The sequence below is a fragment of the Manis pentadactyla genome, chromosome 3, assembly GCF_030020395.1.
Source record: "Manis pentadactyla isolate mManPen7 chromosome 3, mManPen7.hap1, whole genome shotgun sequence".
Lineage (NCBI taxonomy): Eukaryota > Metazoa > Chordata > Mammalia > Pholidota > Manidae > Manis > Manis pentadactyla.
This window is the reverse complement of record NC_080021.1, coordinates 2,891,489-2,912,244: the sequence shown is the minus strand read 5'-3', so window position 1 is coordinate 2,912,244 and position 20,756 is coordinate 2,891,489. Positions and strand designations below refer to the sequence as shown.

General features: G+C 39.7%; 1 protein-coding gene across 11 annotated transcripts in view; it reads left to right on the top strand.

Annotated features, from left to right (window-relative positions):
- PTK2 (protein tyrosine kinase 2) overlaps positions 1–20,756 on the top strand; it is a 294,240-nt gene that overhangs the window by 140,120 nt on the left and 133,364 nt on the right. For all 11 annotated transcript variants that reach the window (XM_057497658.1, XM_057497652.1, XM_057497654.1 and 8 more), the window contains 2 exons: positions 4,973–5,052; positions 7,309–7,371. In XM_057497658.1, coding sequence (XP_057353641.1) covers positions 4,973–5,052; positions 7,309–7,371 — 143 coding nt within the window. The remainder of the gene's footprint in view (positions 1–4,972; positions 5,053–7,308; positions 7,372–20,756) is intronic.

The window sequence follows — 20,756 nt, the reverse complement described above, 5'->3', positions numbered from 1 at the left end:
GCAGAAGATTTCTCTCAGAACGGGGGGGTGAGGTTCTAAGCCTCACCTCTGCTGATCCCCAATTTCTCACCTGATGGCCACCCTGCGACTGTGCCTGTCTTAGGTTGTTCCTCCCTTGAGGAATCTTACCCGTCTCTGGCTAACCAGTCATCTTCCGGGGCCATACAGGGAAATGTAAAGTTGGTAAGTGAGAGAGAAGCCTTATTGTTTGAAATGGTTAGCTTTCTATTTCTTTGCATTTTTATGCCCTGTAGCATCTATGCCCAGCATTTGTCTTGAGGTATCTTTACCACTTGGAAGAATTATGATACTCGGTAAATTTGATATGAGGCACGAATTCTATTTAAGGGTTGTAATTAGGAAGGAAGAAGAAAAGCTATAGAAGTAGCAGGCGGAAGAAAACATGGGAAGATTGATTATTTCTTTGACATATCTTCTTGTAGAGTAACTTCAGCATGTATAGGTTTTAAGCCACTACTTAAATTGCACACACACATTAACATAATAGGAGTATAGTTACATAACCAAAGCATATCTGTAATTACCAGCCATCTCCAGTGAAACCAAGAAAACCAGTTAGGCACCTTAGGCATTTGTGAAAACTTATCTATGATATGGTGGATATTGTCCAACTGAACTTGAACCGTCTGAGAGAAATCAGACAAATTAAAACAACCCATTCCTGGGGAATGTCCACATCCCTTATGTTCTTTTAACAGTAAATAGTCTGTAGTTGTAAGATTTTGGAGCGCTACAATTTGCACTTCTCCTAATTCTTGGTTGAGTTCCAACCGTATAGATCCAGTCAAATTTGTTGTTTCACTGTATGCACAGGCCAGCTTAGATATCTCCTTCCTCATTCCCATGGCAAGTCCAGGAACTGGTGGGATGAGTGCATCTACAGCTGTAGCAGTGTGTTGATCTTTGTTGGGATTTCTTGATGACCATCTTCTGGCATGAGTCTTCCAGAGAGTGCTGATGTTGGAAGTTCTCTTTCATATCGTATCTTAGTTCATTTTCAGGGTCGTCCAATTAGGCTTTGATTTCTGTATAAACGCAAACAGACCCTTTGCCTACACTTGTATATGCCCTTTATACTCTTGTGTAGAACTCATTGGAGGTTACCACACAGGAACTGCCCTTTTTTGTTTGTTTGTTTTGTTTTGTTTTGTTTTTGGTATCACTAATCTACACTACATGACGAATATTATGTTTACTAGGCTCTCCCCTATATCAGGTCTCCCCTATAAACCCCTTTACAGTCACTGTCCATCAGCATAGCAAAATGTTGTAGAATCACTACTTGCCTTCTCTGTGTTGTACAGCCCTCCGTTTTCTCCTACCCCCCCCCCATGCATGTTAATCTTAATACCCCCCTAGTTCTCCCCCTCCTTATCCCTCCCTACCCACCCATCCTCCCCAGTCCCTTTCCCTTTGGTACCTGTTAGTCCATTCTTGAGTTCTGTGATTCTGGTGCTGTTTTGTTCCTTCAGTTTTTCCTTTGTTCTTATATTCCACAGATAAGTGAAATCATTTGGTATTTCTCTTTCTCCGCTTGGCTTGTTTCACTGAGCATAATACCCTCCAGCTCCATCCATGTTGCTGCAAATGGTTGGATTTGCCCTTTTCTTATGGCTGAGTAGTATTCCATTGTGTATATGTACCACATCTTCTTTATCCATTCATCTATTGATGGACATTTAGGTTGCTTCCAATTCTTGGCTATTGTAAATAGTGCTGCGATAAACATAGGGGTGCACTGATCTTTCTCATACTTGATTGCTGCATTCTTAGGGTAAATTCCTAGGAGTGCAATTCCTGGGTCAAATGGTAAGTCTGTTTTGAGCATTCTGATGTACCTCCATACTGCTTTCCACAATGGTTGAACTAACTTACATTCCCACCAGCAGTGTAGGAGGGTTCCCCTTTCTCCACAGCCTCGCCAACATTTGTTGTTGTTTGTCTTTTGGATGGCAGCCATCCTTACTGGTGTGAGGTGATACCTCATTGTAGTTTAAATTTGCATTTCTCTGATAATTAGCGATGTGGAGCATCTTTTCATGTGTCTGTTGGCCATCTGTATTTCTTTTTTGGAGAACTGTCTGTTCAGTTCCTCTGCCCATTTTTTAATTGGGTTATTTGTTTTTTGTTTGTTGAGGCGTGTGAGCTCTTTATATATTCTGGACGTCAAGCCTTTATCGGATGTGTCATTTTCAAATATATTCTCCCATACTGTAGGGATCCTTGTCTTCCCTGTATGTCTGATAAAATTCCGAGGTAAATCCATCTGGCCCGGGGGTTTTGTTCTTTGGTAGGTTTTTGATTACCGCTTCAATTTCGTTGCTGGTAATTGGTCTGTTTAGATTTTCTGTTTCTTCCTGGGTCAATCTTGGAAGGTTGTATTTTTCCAGGAAGTTGTCCATTTCTCCTAGGTTTCCCAGTTTGTTAGCATATAGGTTTTCATAGTATTCTCTAATAATTCTTTGTATTTCTGTGGGGTCCGTCGTAATTTTTCCTTTCTCGTTTCTGATACTGTTGATTTGTGTTGACTCTCTTTTCTTCTTAATAAGTCTGGCTAGAGGCTTATCTATTTTGTTTATTTTCTCGAAGAACCAGCTCTTGGTTTCATTGATTTTTGCTATTGTTTTATTCTTCTCAATTTTATTTATTTCTTCTCTGATCTTTATTATGTCCCTCCTTCTGCTGACCTTAGGCCTCATCTGTTCTTCTTTTTCCAATTTCGATAATTGTGACATTAGACCATTCATTTGGGATTGCTCTTCCTTTTTTAAATATGCTTGGATTGCTATATACTTTCCTCTTAAGACTGCTTTTGCTGTGTCTCACAGAAGTTGGGGCTTAGTGTTGTTGTTGTCATTTGTTTCCATATATTGCTGGATCTCCATTTTGATTTGGTCATTGATCCATTGATTATTTAGGAGCGTGTTGTTAAGCCTCCATGTGTTTGTGAGCCTCTTTGCTTTCTTTGTACAGTTTATTTCTAGTTTTATGCCTTTGTGGTCTGAAAAGTTGGTTGGTAGGATTTCAATCTTTTGGAATTTTCTGAGGCTCTTTTTGTGGCCTAGTATGTGGTCTATTCTGGAGAATGTTCCATGTGCACTTGAGAAGAATGTATATCCCGCTGCTTTTGGATGTAGAGTTCTATAGATGTCTATTAGGTCCATCTGCTCTACTGTGTTATTCAGTGCTTCCGTGTCCTTACTTATTTTCTGCCCAGTGGATCTATCCTTTGGGGTGAGTGGTGTGTTGAAGTCTCCTAGAATGAATGCATTGCAGTCTATTTCCCCCTTTAGTTCTGTTAGTATTATTTCTTCTAAGATACTTTCCATCTCTTTTCCTCTCTCTTCTTCTTCTGGGACCCCTATAATACGGATATTGTTCCTTTTGGATTGGTCACACAGTTCTCTAAATATTGTTTCATTCCTGGAGATCCTTTTGTCTCTCTCTATGTCAGCTTCTATGTGTTCCTGTTCTCTGATTTCAATTCCATCAATGGCCTCTTGCATCCTATCCATTCTGCTTATAAACCCTTCCAGAGTTTGTTTCATTTCTGCGATCTCCTTTCTGGCATCTGTGATCTCCTTCCGGACTTCATCCCATTTCTCTTGCGTATTTCTCTGCATCTCTGTCAGCATGTTTATGATTCTTATTTTGAATTCTTTGTCAGGAAGACTGGTTAGGTCTGTCTCCTTCTCTGGTGTTGTCTCTGTGATCTTTGTCAGCCTGTAGCTTTGCCTTTTCATGGTGATAGGAATAGTCTGCAGAACTGGGACGAGTGACGGCTGGAAGGACTCCCTTTCTTGTTGGTTTGTGGCCCTCCTCTCCTGGGAGAACAGCGACCTCTAGTGGCTTGTGCTGCGCAGCTGCGCGCAGACAGGGCTTCTGCTTCCTGCCCGGCTGCTATGGAGTTAATCTCCGCTGTTGCTGTGGGCGTGGCCTGGCTCGGGCAGCTGCTCCAAAATGGTGGAATCGCGTTGGAGCAGGAGCTGCTGGGAGGCTATTTATCTCCGTAAGGGGCCTCCCTGCTCCCTGCAGCCCAGGGGTTAGGGTGCCCAGAGATCCCGGATTCCCTACCTCTGGATTAAGTGACCCGCCCTGCCCCTTTAAGACTTCCAAAAAGCACCCGCCAAAACAAAACAACGACCACCAAAAAAAAAAAAAAAAAGAAAAAAAAGAAAAAAAATTTTTTAATTAAAAAAAAAAAGGTGCTCGCTCGTTTGTCTTTATTCTCCGGTGCCAGCCTCGGGCCTCTGCTCACCGGTCTTGCTGCCCTGTTTCCCTAGTATTGGGGTCCCTATCCCTTTAAGACTTCCAAAAAGCGCTCGCCAAACCAAAACAGCAAAAAAGCAAAAAAAAAAAAAAAGAAAATGGTCTCGTGCTTTTCTTATGTCCTCCAGCACCCGGCCTCCAGTGCCCGCTCACTGTTCTTGCTGCCCTGTTTTCCTAGTATCGAGCGCCCTGCACTCTGGCCCAGATGGCTGGGGCTGGGTGTTCGGCAGTCCTGGGCTCCGTCTCCCTCCCGCTCTGCCTATTCTTCTCCCGCCGGGAGCTGGGGGGAGGGGCACTCTGCTCCCGCGGGGTTGGGGCTTATATCTCACCCCCTTCGCGAGGCGCTGGGTTCTCTCAGGTCCGGATGTGGTCTGGATGGTGTCCTGTGTCCTCTGGTCTTTATTGTAGGAAGGGTTGTCTTTGTTATATTTTCATAGATATATGTTGTTTTGGGAGGAGATTTCCGCTGCTCTACTCACGCCGCCATCTTCCGCCCCTGCCCCATTGTTTTCTTTAACTATTTTTTTGGTATCACTCATTTTTATGTCTAGAATCTAGCATGATTACTGTCAGAGTATGTATGAAGTGTGTAAAAGGCACCCAGTAAACAGTTTTTGAACGATGAAGTCTAAAATGTATTCTTTTAAAACAGCATTATTTTTCTCATAACTTTTTATTGTAGGTGAAGAGCGATTATATGTTAGAGATAGCTGATCATGTGGACCAGGACATTGCCTTGAAATTGGGTTGTCTGGAAATACGGTAAGGTGGTAACTATACATTGAACTCATTATTTATCTATATTTTTCATTATTTTTTGGAAATTATCCAGGTACTTTCCTTTCCTTTATAAAGATTATCAATAAAATATTGAATAAAACTTGAGAAGATTCTGAATTAAATTGATATATTAATTTTAGAAATCTTAGGCTTGTTGAAAAATGATATTTCATTGTAAAGTCAACCCTGGAAAAACGCAGGGGTTAGGAATACCAACCCCTATGCCGTCAAAAATCCACTTGTAATATACTCCCCAAAACTTTACTGGTAGTCTACTGTTGACCAGAAAGAAGCCTTACCAATAACATAAACAGATGACTAACACATACTTTGTATGTTATATGTACTATGTGCTATATTCTTATAATTAAATTAGAGAAAAGGAAATGTTCTTCAAATTCTCACAAATCCCAAAAAAACTTTCCAGTATAATTATTGAAAAAAATCTGCATATAACTGGACCCATACATCTCAAACCCATAGTATTCAAGGGTCAACTGTATTTAAAATGTAATGATTTATTACATAGCATAAGTATGTGAAAAAGTCTAATAAGACAACATTCCCCAATAGAATCTTTTGTGATAATGGAAATGTCCTGTGTCTTTGTGATCCTGTAGGTTAGCCACTAGGCAGACGTGGATACTGAGTACTTAAGTGTTCCTAATGTACATTAATTTAAATTTAAACAAAAATAGCCACATATAGCTGGTGGCTACCATGCTACACAAAACAGGTTTAAGAGAAATGGAAATCTGAGAATACATTTCTTATTTCTGATAACATTTGTCACCATTTAAAATTCTGAATAAACAATATTTTACTTTTGTCAGCTGTAATTTTAAGTAAAATTTACGTTGGGCTACTAGTTTAAGATGAGTTGGTTAAAGTAGCTAAAATTTGATTATGTGTACTCAAAGCAGTTAGTGATAATTTTCCCTTATGATCACTATTTTTTATATTGCATAAGGCTTTAAATAACAATACAAGGACCAAAAGATTATTAAGCATACCTCAACTCTTCATTAAAATTTGTTTTCAACCTTAGTTATATATCCCAATCATAAAAGTCATCTCTCACTAGTCTCTTGACATTCCTGCCTCCTCTCCTGGCCTTCTGTACAGCTAGCTGTAGCCTAGAAAGCATACTTGGACACTCTTTTCTTAATACCACCTCCTCTCTTGGTTCTAGTGACTTTGTTCTTCCGTCTGTCTCTGGCCTCGCCCATATTACGTTGACCCTTTTTCTCTTCTTCCCTATTTGGTACTCCTGAGTTTTGGACTTAGAAGGAAAAAGCTTGACAAATACGTCACCTTCTATCCCCCATCTCAGTCCCTACCCCCCACCCCATGAATAGAAAGCAAGAGAACAACCTAAGTGACCTTTTGGGGGCTCTTTTTACTTTTCATCTGAATCTACTGCTTCCCATTTTAAACAGGCCAAAGAAAAAGTCAAATTTAAAAAAGTAAAACCAGTATTCATATCACTACAGATAGAAACAAAGTGTCATTGATTGTACTTCTCCTATAAAATTACTTCAGATGATGTGTAATATAATGAATCCCAAAGCAGCTCAAGCCAGACCTTGTCCTTTTGTGAGATGCTGTGTACATGCAGACAGAATCCCACCCAACTGTGGCAGGTTTTGTAGAGAAAGGTCTTGGTCCCAGTAGGCCCTGAAACTGCTTGAACATGTAATTTGTACTAAGAAGGTAAAATTCAGATCAAACATTCAGAATGGTTGGGCAGCTTTTATGATCCAGGAGCCTGACCCCTCTGTCATGGGGACCAGCTTTTATTGTTCTGTTAGGTGTCTGATCCAGTCACCCTAGTGGCACATGTGCTTCCTCAGGAGTAGTTGTGGTGCACACCTGGGCACAGTAGCAGTCTGATGTCTGCTTTTAGATGCTGCCTCTTGAGAAAAGATGAAGTGCAAGTCATGAATGTAGCTGATCTGTTTTACAACTGGAATCTTGTGTCTAATCTTTGTAAAGAGCCAGACCTGCTTCAAATTAAAAGGGAACATGCGATTGTTTAATATAGATAAGGTCTGTGTTAACGTCCTTTGGATATAGAAGTAATGCTGTGAATTAAATTATTTATTTATTCATAGTTTATCAGAATGTTTGTGTCTAAACCTCATTGTATTTGGGTAACCCCTCCCCACAGTTGTTGTCACTTAAGAACATAGATATTCCTCATACATGTATATAAATTTACATCTTCCCTAATTTTAGGCGATCATACTGGGAGATGCGGGGCAACGCACTGGAAAAGAAGTCCAACTATGAAGTATTAGAGTAAGTATTTCATGACCAAGCTGTACCTGCACACGCTCAGAGCTCAGTCATCTTCAAACGAAACTTTTCTTAGTTCATCTTCATGTAACGTTAGATATTAAATCTGGAGTACTATGTTTCTAAAGCTTTTATGTTTGGAAAAAAAGTTTTATTAAGAGAATTCTTAATGACATTAATTGTGCTAGCAAACAATATATTTTTTGATAATGTATTAATGCTAGTAACATCTCTGACATGAGATATGTAATAACCTTTTTGTCTTTGTAGGTTTAATTTTATTGGGGTGAAATTTTGTTTCTGATGTACATTGAATGCTAAAATTACCTTTAAATTATTACCTGTGTTCTCTGCATATGTTTACTGAGGATTTTTTTCACAAGTGGGGATTTGTGAATTAGTTTGTTGCTCATTGTTAGAAAATTTTGAATAACTAAAATTTTTTTCTGATAATGACATTAATTTGTGTTTTAGACTTAGATTGTGTTAAATACATATATGCCACACTGGAGTTTGTTTCAGGAGGCTAGAAGTTTTACACTTTGAACTTTTTTGATAATTAATTCAGCAAAAGATAGTTGGTATTTATTATATCCTAGTAAAGGTCAGTTTTATTTTCATTAGCAATAGTACAACATTTTTCCAACACTTACTTTTCTGGCTATATTAGTACTGATATTCTTGGGGTATTTTAAAGTATGTATTGCAAAATAAAGGGAAGGCTTGTCCATAGCTGCTGTGCTGTAATGGAAAACTGAAGTGGCTTTAGAGTTTACTTGGACTTTCTAGATCAGCCCAACTCCTGTCATACTGTGACACGTAATACCCCACCATTTTGAAAATAAGCTTTTGCAGGGGAGGTATGTTCATTTAAAAATAGAAGTAGGAATAAATATTTTTAGAAATTAGTTACAAAGTAAGTACAATTATTTGAAATAGTAACTGGTAATGGTAGGAATGATAGTTTTATTTTTTGTATCTATACAAACGTCCTCCGTGACAAGTTGGGTCAAGTGAAATAGTACCACCTGGACCGCCTGCCTTGTCTCAGGGTGCTGAAAGCTGACTCATCACTCGACTTCTGAGAGTGATGCATTGGTGCAGCAAGGCCCGTGGCAGTGCGCAGCACAGAAGACATTCAGCGTTGGTGACAGTGTGTCACCATGGGTAGCTTTATGGGTCTCTGTTTTGTTATGTTGTGCCTCTGAACAGATTGGGCAGGAAAAAGAGGAATTGACTGAAGTTGAGTGAAAAATTGTAGAGATCCACTAGGGTATCTTACTAGGCAGGATTATTTCATGTAGAATTTTCCCTGCCCTTCAGTTGATAACAAAGAAGTAAGGGTACCATTAACATCATTAAAAAAACCAAACAACTAGTAGTCACTGATTACCACATTCTTTAGCCTGAAAGGCTCTTCTTACTGCTTAAAATATAAATTACCAGAATCTGAGGACCATTGAAGGTCTTGACTTAGGTGAATACTGGGTTTGTCCTCAGTTCACAGGGAGGTTCAGGAAAAATAGGATTAGTTTTACCTATTTGGCTGATATCTGTTCCATTGTTCATTTATTTCTTCCTTCAGTAGTTCATTTAACAAACATAGACCATCTGCTGAGCCATTGGCGGCTGAGTGCTGGAGATTCAATAATTAATAATATAAGCTTTTCACCCTTTGGAAGCTTACAACTAGCAGACATGTAAGCCAAGCTATAAAACAATGCCCTGGGAACGGAAGTAGAAGTATCTAGAGGGTGTGTGGTGGAGGGTGGTACTTGACGTCTGAGATTGTTGATGAGGAGATACTGTCTACCCTGAGTCTTGAAGAAGGAATGTGGGTAGGTGGGGCTGCTGTGCGCGAGCTGACCCAGTCCAGAAGAGCAGCATTGTGTGTGTGTGTGTGTGTGTGTGTGTGTGTAGGACTTGGCCCTTTAGCATTGCTGACTCATTGAACTGTGTTAAGCAGACAATGATACGAGGAGACTGGTGGTTGAGAATTCCATATTAAATAAGTTTAACAATTGAAGCAGCGAACCAAGAAACCATTACATCTTTCCTTCCATTTGAGAAAGAATGAGGCTGTGTTGTGGACACAGGGGCAGTCGGAGTTGGAGATAACCAGAGTCAGAGTCTGTGTGACCGGCTGGCTGTTAAATCTGGGGAAAGAAGTCCATGGAGAAAGAAGGACTCCCTTGGTTTTCTGTCCTGGACCATGAGGGATGTCAGTCACAGAGAATTTCATGTTTGAGGGGGAAGAGGATGGATTGTTTGGAGAATGTTGATTTTAAGTATTTGCTGTATTTTTGTGTCCTATGTGATTTTGGGAGGAAGTTTTTGCCTGATTCCTCAAAACCAGTTTGAGGAAACATGTATGTTTTTTAAATGAAAAAGGAAATCGAAATGTTGGTTTATTTCATATATTATAAAATCACTACCAGCATTAAAAATCTATAATGAACACAGTGCCCAGATCTTGGTTTCTGATATCATTTTTCAATAAAAGCAACCAGGAAACTTGGGAAAAGGACTTATTTTAGTGAGGAGAGGGAAAATATAAAAGGAGCCTCTTAGAGCATCTTTTAATGCCCTAAAGAAACCAAACAGTGGGGGTTTGTCAAAGCATCACAGGAGCCAACACTGCAAAGTTAAAACAATTTGAGCAACACGTGAATGACATACTTTTAGAATATAACCCACAGTGTAAAATAAATAGCCATGAGTTCATACTAATATAAATGACTGACTAAATAAATATATGGAAGAGAAGTGATTAATCTCCCATACAAGAATTCCAAACATTTTGTGTAAATACAACATTGAAGAGGCAGAGCATAAAATCCCACCTCTGAAGTATGGACTCTACTTAGTGACTTATTTCTAAAGAGTACAGTATGGAAAGAGGGTGTGGGGAGAAACCTGGAAGACTCCGCCTCAGCCAGCTGATCAGGGTCACCATCCGCAGTGCTGACTCATGTTGATGGCATATACCCTTGGTATGAACTGTTGAGAAGGCACTTCACCTCTGTTGGCTTCATCCCAAAACCCGTAACTCCAGTGTAACCATGAGAAAAACACAATTCCGAGTTGAGTGACATTTTGCAAAATACCAAACCAGTACTCCTCAAAATATGAAGAGCATAAAAAACAAGGAAAATCTGAGAAATTGACACAGGCAAGCGGAGCCTAAGGAGATGTAATGAATATATTGGATCCTGAAACACAAAATACTTTTAGGGAAAAACTAATAGAATCTGAACAAAATACAGACTTGTTAATAACATGTCAACCTTGATTTACTGGTGTGACATGTACTAGTAATGCAAGATATTAACAGTTGGGAAGCCTGGGTATGGAGTATTTGAGGAACTCTCTGTTCTGTCTTTGCAACTTTTCTGTAAATCAAACTATTTTAAATTAAAGATTTAGGTCAGGGTGGTTTTTTTTTTGTGATGATAGAATTGAAGAGGCCAAAAGACAGTAGGTCTTTAGAGATGATGATCTAGAAGGTCCAGTGCATGGCAGATAGTTCTGTGAGATCAGAAGGGGAGACTAGGTCTGGCTGGGAGGATGCCCCCCTGTCAGTTAGAGTGGGTGTGCCTGGGGAAGCTTGTCCTGCTGCGGTGGCCTTGGGGAGAGTGTCAGAGTTTTGCGCTGCCCTGTCGCTGCGTGAAGCCAAGGTGGAATGTGAGACATGACGAAAAGAGTGTTTGTGAGAGCCCGGGGGCCACAGAAACGCAGGGAGGACGCCAAACCACAGGCAACAGGTGCCTGAATGCATCTCCATGGAGAATGTGTGGGCATGCTTTTGGCAGTGAGACCAGGTGGTTAAAAGAAAATGAAGAGGATTCTGGGGGAAAAAAGATGGCAGTGTAGGAAGACAAGGCAAAAACCTCCTCCCCAAATCACATAGAACACAAAAATACAACAAATACAAGTAGCCCTGAAATCAACCTGAAGACTGCAGAATTGACCACCTACATCTCGGGAAGAAGAGAAGACCCAACAGAAAAGGATAAAGTGACAAAATCATGATCCAGCAGGACCCAAGCACTCCCCAGACCCCAGCCCACAGGTGGGAGGAAGATGAATGGAGAGGGGAGGGAATAGAAGCCCAGGACCACTGAACACATGACCCTGGACATCTGCACTGGCAACATGAGCCCACATTGCCTGGTGCCCTGGTAACTGGTGGGGCTGGACAGCAGAGACGGGCAGAACACTCAGGGAGGCTCAGTTCCCAGCTGCCTGTGGAGTGCAGGTGCACTCTACTGGACCCCCTGAGAAAGAAAGCAGAGCGGGCAGTTTGAAAGACTTCACAGCAGTGAGGGGGCACCAGAGGGGAAAGGAGTGCACAGTGCTCTCTGTTGAGGGGAAAAGTCAGGTGGACAATACTTCCCAGCCTGCCCTCAGCCTAACAGGTTGGGAGCCCTCAGGAGCTTCAGAAGCTCCATCCCCCTCACTGGCAACACAGCTTGGAGAATTCTCACAGTGGTGCATGGCCTGCCGGCTGGCAGAGAAACCAAACTTTACTCTCAATTAGGCAGGGGGAGAACCCCCAGCCTGCTGAGCCCTATTTTGGGCCAGCTGGGGAGATGTGTGCAAGAGCCAGCACCGGGAGGCTCTTTCCTCCTGGCAGGCACCAGTCCTGTTTACCAGCACCCCCTGCCATCTCAGTAGGCCACATGGAGGGCAGCTCAAGCCCTGCAGCCCGGCACACGTGTGCCGCCCAGTCCCGGGAGCTCTTTCCACCCGGCATGTGCTGGTGCTGCTTGCCTGCACCCCCACCATTGCAGCAGGCTGGAGGGAGAGCAGCTACAGAGAGTATTCTCCCCATTCCCGTGGTCAGCTGACAGCCCACACAGCCCACCTGACATCAGAACACCAGGAACAAGGCAGGCAGGTGCCACACCCACTGCACGCCAACAGCTGGGGCTCCCACACAAGAAATTGAACTTCTGGGCACTAGAGGGCTCCTCCTACACAAATCTGTTACCCCATAAGAAACACTAAAAAAAAAAAAATGAAGAGAATTTGGTCCAAACAAAAATCCAAGGAAAAAACGCCAGAAAGAGAGCTTAGTGAAACTGAAATTGCTAATCTTCTTGATAAAGATTTCAAAATAAAAGTCATAAAAAGGCTCACAGAGCTTCAGAAAAATATTTAAGATCTCAGGGAGGACTTCAACAAAGAGAAATTTTGAAATATACGCTATCTGAAAAGAAACATACAATGGAGGGATTTAAAAGTAGATTAGATAAGGTAGAGGAGGCAGTAAATGAAATAGAAATTAGAAAACAGGAAAACAAAGAAGCCGAGAAACAGAGACAAAAAGGGGTCTGTAGGAAAGAAAGAATATTAACAGACCTGTGTGACCAATCCAAATGGAACAATATGCACATTATAGGGGTTCCAGAAGAAGAGACGAAGAGAAAGTCTCTTTGAGGAAATAATTGTTAAAAACATACCCAGTCTGAGGAAGGAAATAGTCACACAGGTCATGGAAGTGCAGAGCTCTCTCAACACAAGGAACCCTAGAAAGACACCACCAGGAGATACAATAATTAAAATGGCAAAGATCAAAGACAAGGAGAGAGTATTGAAAGCAGCCAGAGAGAGAAAAAACATCACTTATAAAGGAAAGCCCATCAGGCTATCAGCAGACTTCTCAGTAGAAACCTTACAGGCCAGAAGGGAGTGGTATGATACATTTAATGCAGTGAAACAGATAGGCCTCCAGCCAAAAATACCCTACTTGGCAAGATTATCATTTAAGTTTGAAGCAGGGAATAAACAATTTCCAGATAAGCAAAAGTTGAGGGAATTTACCTTCCACAAACTCTCTACAGCATATTTTGGATAGACTGCTATACATGGAAGTGTTCCTAAGGCTAAATAGTTGTCACCAGAGACAATAAAACCATAGTAAAGGAAGTAGACCAGTTAATTACTAAGCAAATGTAAAGTTAAATCAACTACCTACAAAGTCAGTCAAGAGATCCACAAAGTATAGAATATGACACAAAATATAGAGTGGAGGAGGAAGAAGGAGGGGAGGGGAAAAGTAAACCTTTAGATTATATTTGCAATAGAGTAATAAGCGATTTAAGCTAGACTGTTAGACAGTAAGGAAGATATCCTTGAACCTTTGGTAACCCTGAATCCAGAGCCTGGAATGGCAATAAGTACATATCTGTTGATAATCACCCTAACTGTAAATGGACTGAACACACCAGTCAAAAGACATAGAGTTACAGAATGGATAAAAAACAAGACCTGTCTATATGCTGCCTACAAGAGACTCAACTTCAGACCCAAAGATGTACACAGACTGAAAGTGAAGGGATGGAAAAGATATTTCATGCAAATAATAGGGAGAAAAAAGCAGGAGCAGTACTTGCATCAGACAAAAAAGACTTGAAAACAAAGAAAGAAACGAGACAAAGAGGACATTGCGTAATAATAAAGGGGTCAGGGTCAGTCCAACAAGAGGATATAACCATTATAAATATCAATGCACCCAATACAGGAGCATCTAAATATGTGAAACAAATACTAGCAGAATTAAAGGGGGAAATAGAATGCAACACATTCACTTTAGGAGACAACACACCGCTCAAACCAAAAGACAGATCAACCAGACAGAAAATAAATAAGGAGACAGAGGCACTGAATAATACACTTGAACTGATGGACCTGGAAGACATCTACAGAACTCTCCACCCAAAAGCAGCAGGATACACATTCTTCTCAAGTGTACACGGAACATTTTCAAGAATAGATCACATACTAGGCCACAAAAAGAACCTCAGTAAATTCAGAAAGATTGAAATTGTGTCAACCAGCTTCTCAGACCATAAAGGTATGAAACTAGAAATAAATTATGCAAAGAAAACAAAAAAAACCCACAAACACATGGAGGTCTAACAACATGCTCCTAAATAATCAAAGGATCAATAACCAAATGAAAACAGATTAAACAATATATGGAGACAAATGAAAACAACAACTCAACACCCCAAAACCTGTGGAATGCAGCAAAGGCAGTTCTAAGAGGAAAGTATATAACAATACAGGCTTACCTCAAGGAAGAAGAACAATCCCAAATGAATAGTCTAAACTCACAAGTAGTGAAAGTAGAAAAAGAAGAACAAATGAAGCCCAAAGTCAGTAGAAGGAGGGACATAATAAAGATAAGAGCAGAAGTAAATAAAATTGAGAAGAATAAAATAGAATGAATGAAAGCAGGAGCTGGTTCTTTGAGAAAATAAAATAGATAACCTCCTAGCCAGACTTATCAAGAAAACAAGAGAGTACACACATAAACAGTCAGAAATGAAAAAGAAAAAATCACAATGGATACCATGAAAATACAAAGAATTATTAGAGGATGCTCTGAAAAATTATATGCCAACAAGTTGGACAATGTAGAAGAAATGGACAACTTTCTAGAAAAATACAACCTTCCAAGACTGACCCAGGAAGAAACAGAAAATCTGAACAGACCAATTACCACCAATGAAATTGAATTGGTAGACAAAAAACTACCTAAGAACAAAACTCCTGGACCAGATGGTTTCACCACTGAATTTTATCAAACATTTAGTGAAGACCTAATACCCAGCCTCCAAACTCATTCTGTGAGGCCAGCATCACTCTAATGCCAAAATCAGGGAAAGACACCACACACAAAAAAAATTACAGAACAATATGTCTGATGTACGTAGATGTGGAAATACTTAACAAAATATTAGCAAACTGAATTCAAAAATACATCAAAAAGATCATTCATCATGATCAAGTAGGGTTTATTCCAGGGATGCAAGGATGGTACAATATTTGAAAATCCATCAACATCAGCCACTAATTCAACAGAAAGAAGGGCAAAAACCACATGTTCATCTCCATAGATGCTGAAAAAGCATTTGACATAATTCAACATCCATTCATAATTAAAACTCTCAAAAAAATGGATACAGAGGGCAAGTACCTCAATGTAATAGAGGTTATATATGGCAAACCCACAGCCAACATCATACTTAACAGCGAGAAGCTGAAAGCTTTTCCTTTAAAATCGGGAACAAGACAAGGATGGCCACTCTCCCCACTTTTATTCAACATAGTTTTGGAGGTCCTAGCCACAGCAATCAGACAATACAAAGAAAGAAAAGGCATCCAGATTGGTAAGGAAGAAGTTAAACTGTCACTCTTTGAAGATGACGTGATATCGTATATAGAAAACTCTTAAGTCCTAGTTCCACCATTGACTAGCTCTTCCACTGCTGTCCTTAGATTAGTAAAGCTCTTTGCTTCTGATTACAAAATAGCTTTACAAAGGTAATACATTTTAGCTGAAGAAAATTGAGACTATACTAAGAAAACTTAGAAAGAAATCAAATCCCATCAGTGTTAACCACCTTCACAGTCTTGGTAAATATAGCACCCCTCTAAATAGACATGTGCGCACAATGCAACATGTGGTCCAGTAGAAAAGTAACAATACTGTACATGCATCCTACATTTTTTAAATTGTATTTATTTATTTTTTATTTTGGTATCATTAATATACAATCACATGAGCAACAGTGTGGTTACTAGATTCTCCCCATTATCAAGTCCCCACCACATACCCCATTACAGTCACCGTCCATCAGTGTAGTAAGATGCCATAGAGTCACTGCTTGTCTTCTCTGTGCTATACGGCCTTCTTCGTGCCCCCCTGCTACATTATGTGTGCTAATCATAATGCCCCTTATTCCCCTTCTCCTTCCCTTCTCACGCACCCTCCCCAGTCCCTTTCCCTTTGGTAACTGTTAGTCCATTCATGGGTTCTGTGAGTCTGCTGCTGTTTTGTTCCTTCAGTTTTTGCTTTGTTCTTATACTCCATAGATGAGTGAAATCATTTGGTACTTGTCTTTCTCTCTGGCTTATTTCACTGAGCATAAGACCCTCTAGCTCCATCCATGTTGTTGCAAATGGTAGGATTTTTTTTCTTCTGACACCCTGCATTTTTTATTCAGCCTTATTCTGCAAAGATGTTTCCATGTGACTGAATATATATTAGCATATTAGTCTATCAAATTGGTGTATAAATACTGTGTTTTAACCAGTCACCTAATGGCAGACATTCAGGTTAATAATAGTGTAAGGCAAAGTCACCATTTTTCATTGTTTTTGCCTGTCTGATAGGCAACAAATAATAGCTTGTTTTATTTACATTAGTTTGATTGTTGTTGATATTAAACACCTTCCCATTATAGGCCATTTTATATTCCTTTTGTAAATTGGCTGTATTTTTCATTAGTTATTCCATGTTTATTATTTTCTTATTAAGAGATCTTTGTCATATTAACCATGTTTGTAATATTTGTTCTATATATTCTTTACAATTTGTCTTTGTTTCTCAACCATGATTATATGGCTTTTCATTATGTAGTTTTTCTTTTTTTAAGTAGCGAAATCTGTCAGTTGTTTTCATTTTGGTTTTGAGTTTCAAGACCTGATATTCTAAAACTTTAGTGGAATTATTTCTATTTTTACATTTCCCAATGTGTGGCTATTTTGTAAAAGTTGTCCTTTTTCAGTTAACTTTCAGCTTATCACATTTTGGTCAGAGTGCTCTGTGTGATAATAGCTTCCTTGGCTCTTGTTGAGACTCTTTTTGGACTAGTATAAGATCATTTCCAGTAATTTCTTATGAAAAAATTTCAAACATACAAAAAGTTGAAAGAATTGTGCAGTGAACGTGTATCTGCTACCTAGAATCCTAAGCTATTAACATCTTGCTATATTTGCTTATTTTATCAGTTTTTATAAATGTTTTAGCATGGTTTTAAAAATGCGTTTTCTAATCAAGCTTGTTAATATCTTTTACTGGTATTTTGCCTCTTGACATGTCAGTAACTAAGAAGGTAGGTATCTCCCTCTGTGATAATGGTTATGCCAATTTCTTTGTGTAGGTCTTATTTTTTTTGCTTTATATCTTGGGCTTTTTAAACTCAGCATATACACAGAATGATTGTATCTTCTTGGTAAATTGAATCTTGTGTCATAGTGATCCTGAGTATGACCAACATTTTTTTGATTTTTAGGGTTTTTTCCCTCAAAGTCTGTTTTGCCTTCTTTAGGTTAGCAGTGGCCTAGTTTATATTTTCCATTTTTTCCTTTCAATTTTTTTTCCTATGTCCTCACACTTTTTAGATGTGTCTCTTAGAAAACATCATAGAGCAAGATTTCCCAAGCCTGGTTTGCTGAGTCTTTCTTTTAACTGATAGGTTTAATTTTGTTTTCTTTTTTCAGGGTGGGGTGTGTATGTGTGTGGGTTTTTTCTATTTCTTAATTGGTTTTCATATTCCAAATTTTCTTCTCTAATGACTTAAAAATGTATAAACTATTTCTACTCTCTTATTAGTTACTCTTACATTTTACCCTTTATATTAGCTGAACCAAATCTAATTTTAGAAGTCTTTTAAACAATACAGGGACCTTGGGACATCTTAAGTCTCTCTGCCTCCTTGTATCTTAACCCTCCAGTTCCCCAGTGATTTTAGCTCTTTCTTACTTGAACCCCAAATATTAGACATTATTTTAATTATATATGGACATTGTTTATTTAACTTTATAATTTTTGTTACTTGATTTCTTAAACATTCTTTTGTCCATCTCATACTACCCTTCTGGTGTCCTTTCCCTTCAAATATATTGATCAGATCTTGTATTTTCTCCACATTCTCAAGATAACATGGCTGTTGATGAATCTGTTGGTGTTTCTTTGTGGCTGACCTTTCTTCTAAGATCTCCGTGGTTTTGGTCTTTTCCAGGTGCACTCACGTCTTAGGCTTGGGTTTCTTTTTATAAGCCCAGCTTGAAACACGATGTGCTTCTTGACTCTGTAAATTCATGTTTTACAACTGGAAAATATATGCCATTATCTCTTTAATTGTCCACTAGATGTATTTTTGACCTCTAAATCTCTTAACATCTTCAGTATTTTACATTTGTATTTTTCTCTGTGGCAGGGTGTGTGTACTTTAGTTAGATTTTTCTTCTAAATACTTAATTCCTGTCATACCCTGTCCATTCAGTTTTCATTTCCCCATTTATATCTTTGCCTCCTGGAGGTCCCTTTCCTGCAGTGTAATCTGCTCTTCATCCCCTGTAACCCCTTGTTGCATGCTTATGGGTGGGATTGTGCCATATTTCTTGTAGCCTTTCATGCATAGCTGTTTGGTGTTGTCTGACAACGCCTGCGGGGTGCTGGGGTGTCTCAGTCTGCTGTTACTCTGACTCACCCCCCGGTGTCTTGAAGCAGAGCCTGGTGACATGATATTGGGCAAGCAGGACTCCAGAGGGGCTTCGTTTGTGCTGCTCCGGCTTCTTTGAGAGCTGGGGAATGAGTGGCACAGCTCCAGCCTCCAGGCCCTGTGCCAGACTGCCCGGTCCTCACCCCACCGTCAGACAGCGTCGAGTCCAGACCGCCAGGCGGCTCCCACTGCAGCAGACTGGGAAGTCGCTGTGCCCTCCTGCAGCCCACGGCTGAGTAGGCAGGGTCTGCCTGCCTGCCTGCCTATCGTCACTCTGTTGGCGAGACCTTCTTCGTTGGAGCTCAACCTGGCTTTTTGGTCTCAGTTTTCCTTTTTCTTAAAGTATATATTTAGAAATTTTTAAAAATATGACTTTGATGGTAAAATTCTGTTTCTGTCATTTTCTCCATTTCTTTATTTCACCCTTGGTTTTGAAAGGTGGTTTTACTCAGTGAACAATTGTAGATTAATCATTATTTTTTCTTAAGACTTTTAAGATTTTTAAAGCGATTCCTTTGGTTCTGTCTCCCACCACAGGTTGGAAAGGATAATGCCAGGGCTTTGCAGTGGTGCCGGCTGACAGGTGGTGTGGCTGTGTGCAGAGCCTGGCTCTCCTTCCAGTGGGCTCAGCATTTCCATTCCTAGTAACCTGGAGCCATTTAGAAATGTATACATTTCCCCATTATGGAAAAGAATTACACAAGAATGCTAAATGTTACCTGTTCCTTATTAGTTTATTTTAGGATTCTTTTTCTTGCCAGTAAAGAGAAAAATTATGAAATAATCTATATAGTTGCTTGGTTTATACCAGAAAATTTAAAGATAGTCTCAGTTATTTAAAGTTGAATGAAGAATACCCTGCAACTTTACCATGTGTCAAAACAATTATTTTGAATTACGCTAAAAATAATGAGGCCCAACTTCTGAGGGTGAGAAAAAGTGCTTTCTAGAAGCTTCTGTATTTTTTCTTCAAACCACCTGGAAGAACTGATCAGTCTTTCTTCCCATGCCTTTCCAGCCTTGGTAGAAACAAGGCACCTTTTCTTAGGCAAAGAGGAGGTATGTTGCTGTGAATTCACCCTGTTTCTGTCCCTAGAACCTCACCTCGTGGGAACTAGCCAGAGCGCAAACAAATGAGACTTTTATTTACATCTTTTGTAGATCAGAGGTAAAGGGAAGAGAAGAAGGCAGCCATAGAGGGTCAGATAAAATATTTTAGGAAACTTGTTTTTTTATCAAGCTTAAGAACTACATTGCTGACAATGACAAATTAACCAAAATAAGCTAATAATACAGTGTTCAGATTATGGCTCATGATGTGATATTGTAGAAGGAAGAATTTTACGTACCCATGATTCTTTTTCAAACTATTGAATTTATTGTGAAATTATTATAAATGAACCACTTTTTGATTCTGCTTATTTCCTGTTAGGTGGTTTGCTTTTTTTTAGTAATTTGTTTTTAATCATCTTTGCATTTAATGAATTTTGCTGCTGTTTGTAAAATTGTCTCTCTTTTCTATGGGAATGTAAGCTGCATTGATGTGGGGACCTCCTGGTATTTTCAGTCCTTAGCTGAGTCTGACATGAATCAAATTTAAAATTAGCTGAGGTTAATTGTGCTTCTCCTCTTCCATTGTCTTGTCAGTCATAGTCATGTTTTCTTGGCACCTGTAACAGTGTATCAGAGGAGAGGATGCAGGCAGATTTTGCATGAATTGACAGTGGTTCACTGAGATACAAGGTCAATTCTCTTTCATACAAAACAAGTCCTAGGGAGTCAGTGTTCCTCCCCACCAGGGTGCCAGGCCATCCCATCCTCGACAGCATGCCATCTCATGGCCTAGCACGGTGTGCACATTTGTATTCCAGACCCAAGGAAGAGGAAGAAGTGGACATTCGCTCCGACCCTGTCCCCACTTCAAGGACACATCGTATTATATTACTTTTCTCTTAGAGGAACATGGCTGAGTCATAGCCAAGTGGCCCCACCTGGCCAGCATCAGGGAGGAATGCAGTGTATACCTGGGAAGAAAAAGAACAGCAGGATGAAACAGAGAGCAGTCTCTACTGTAGGGAGAGAACTTGA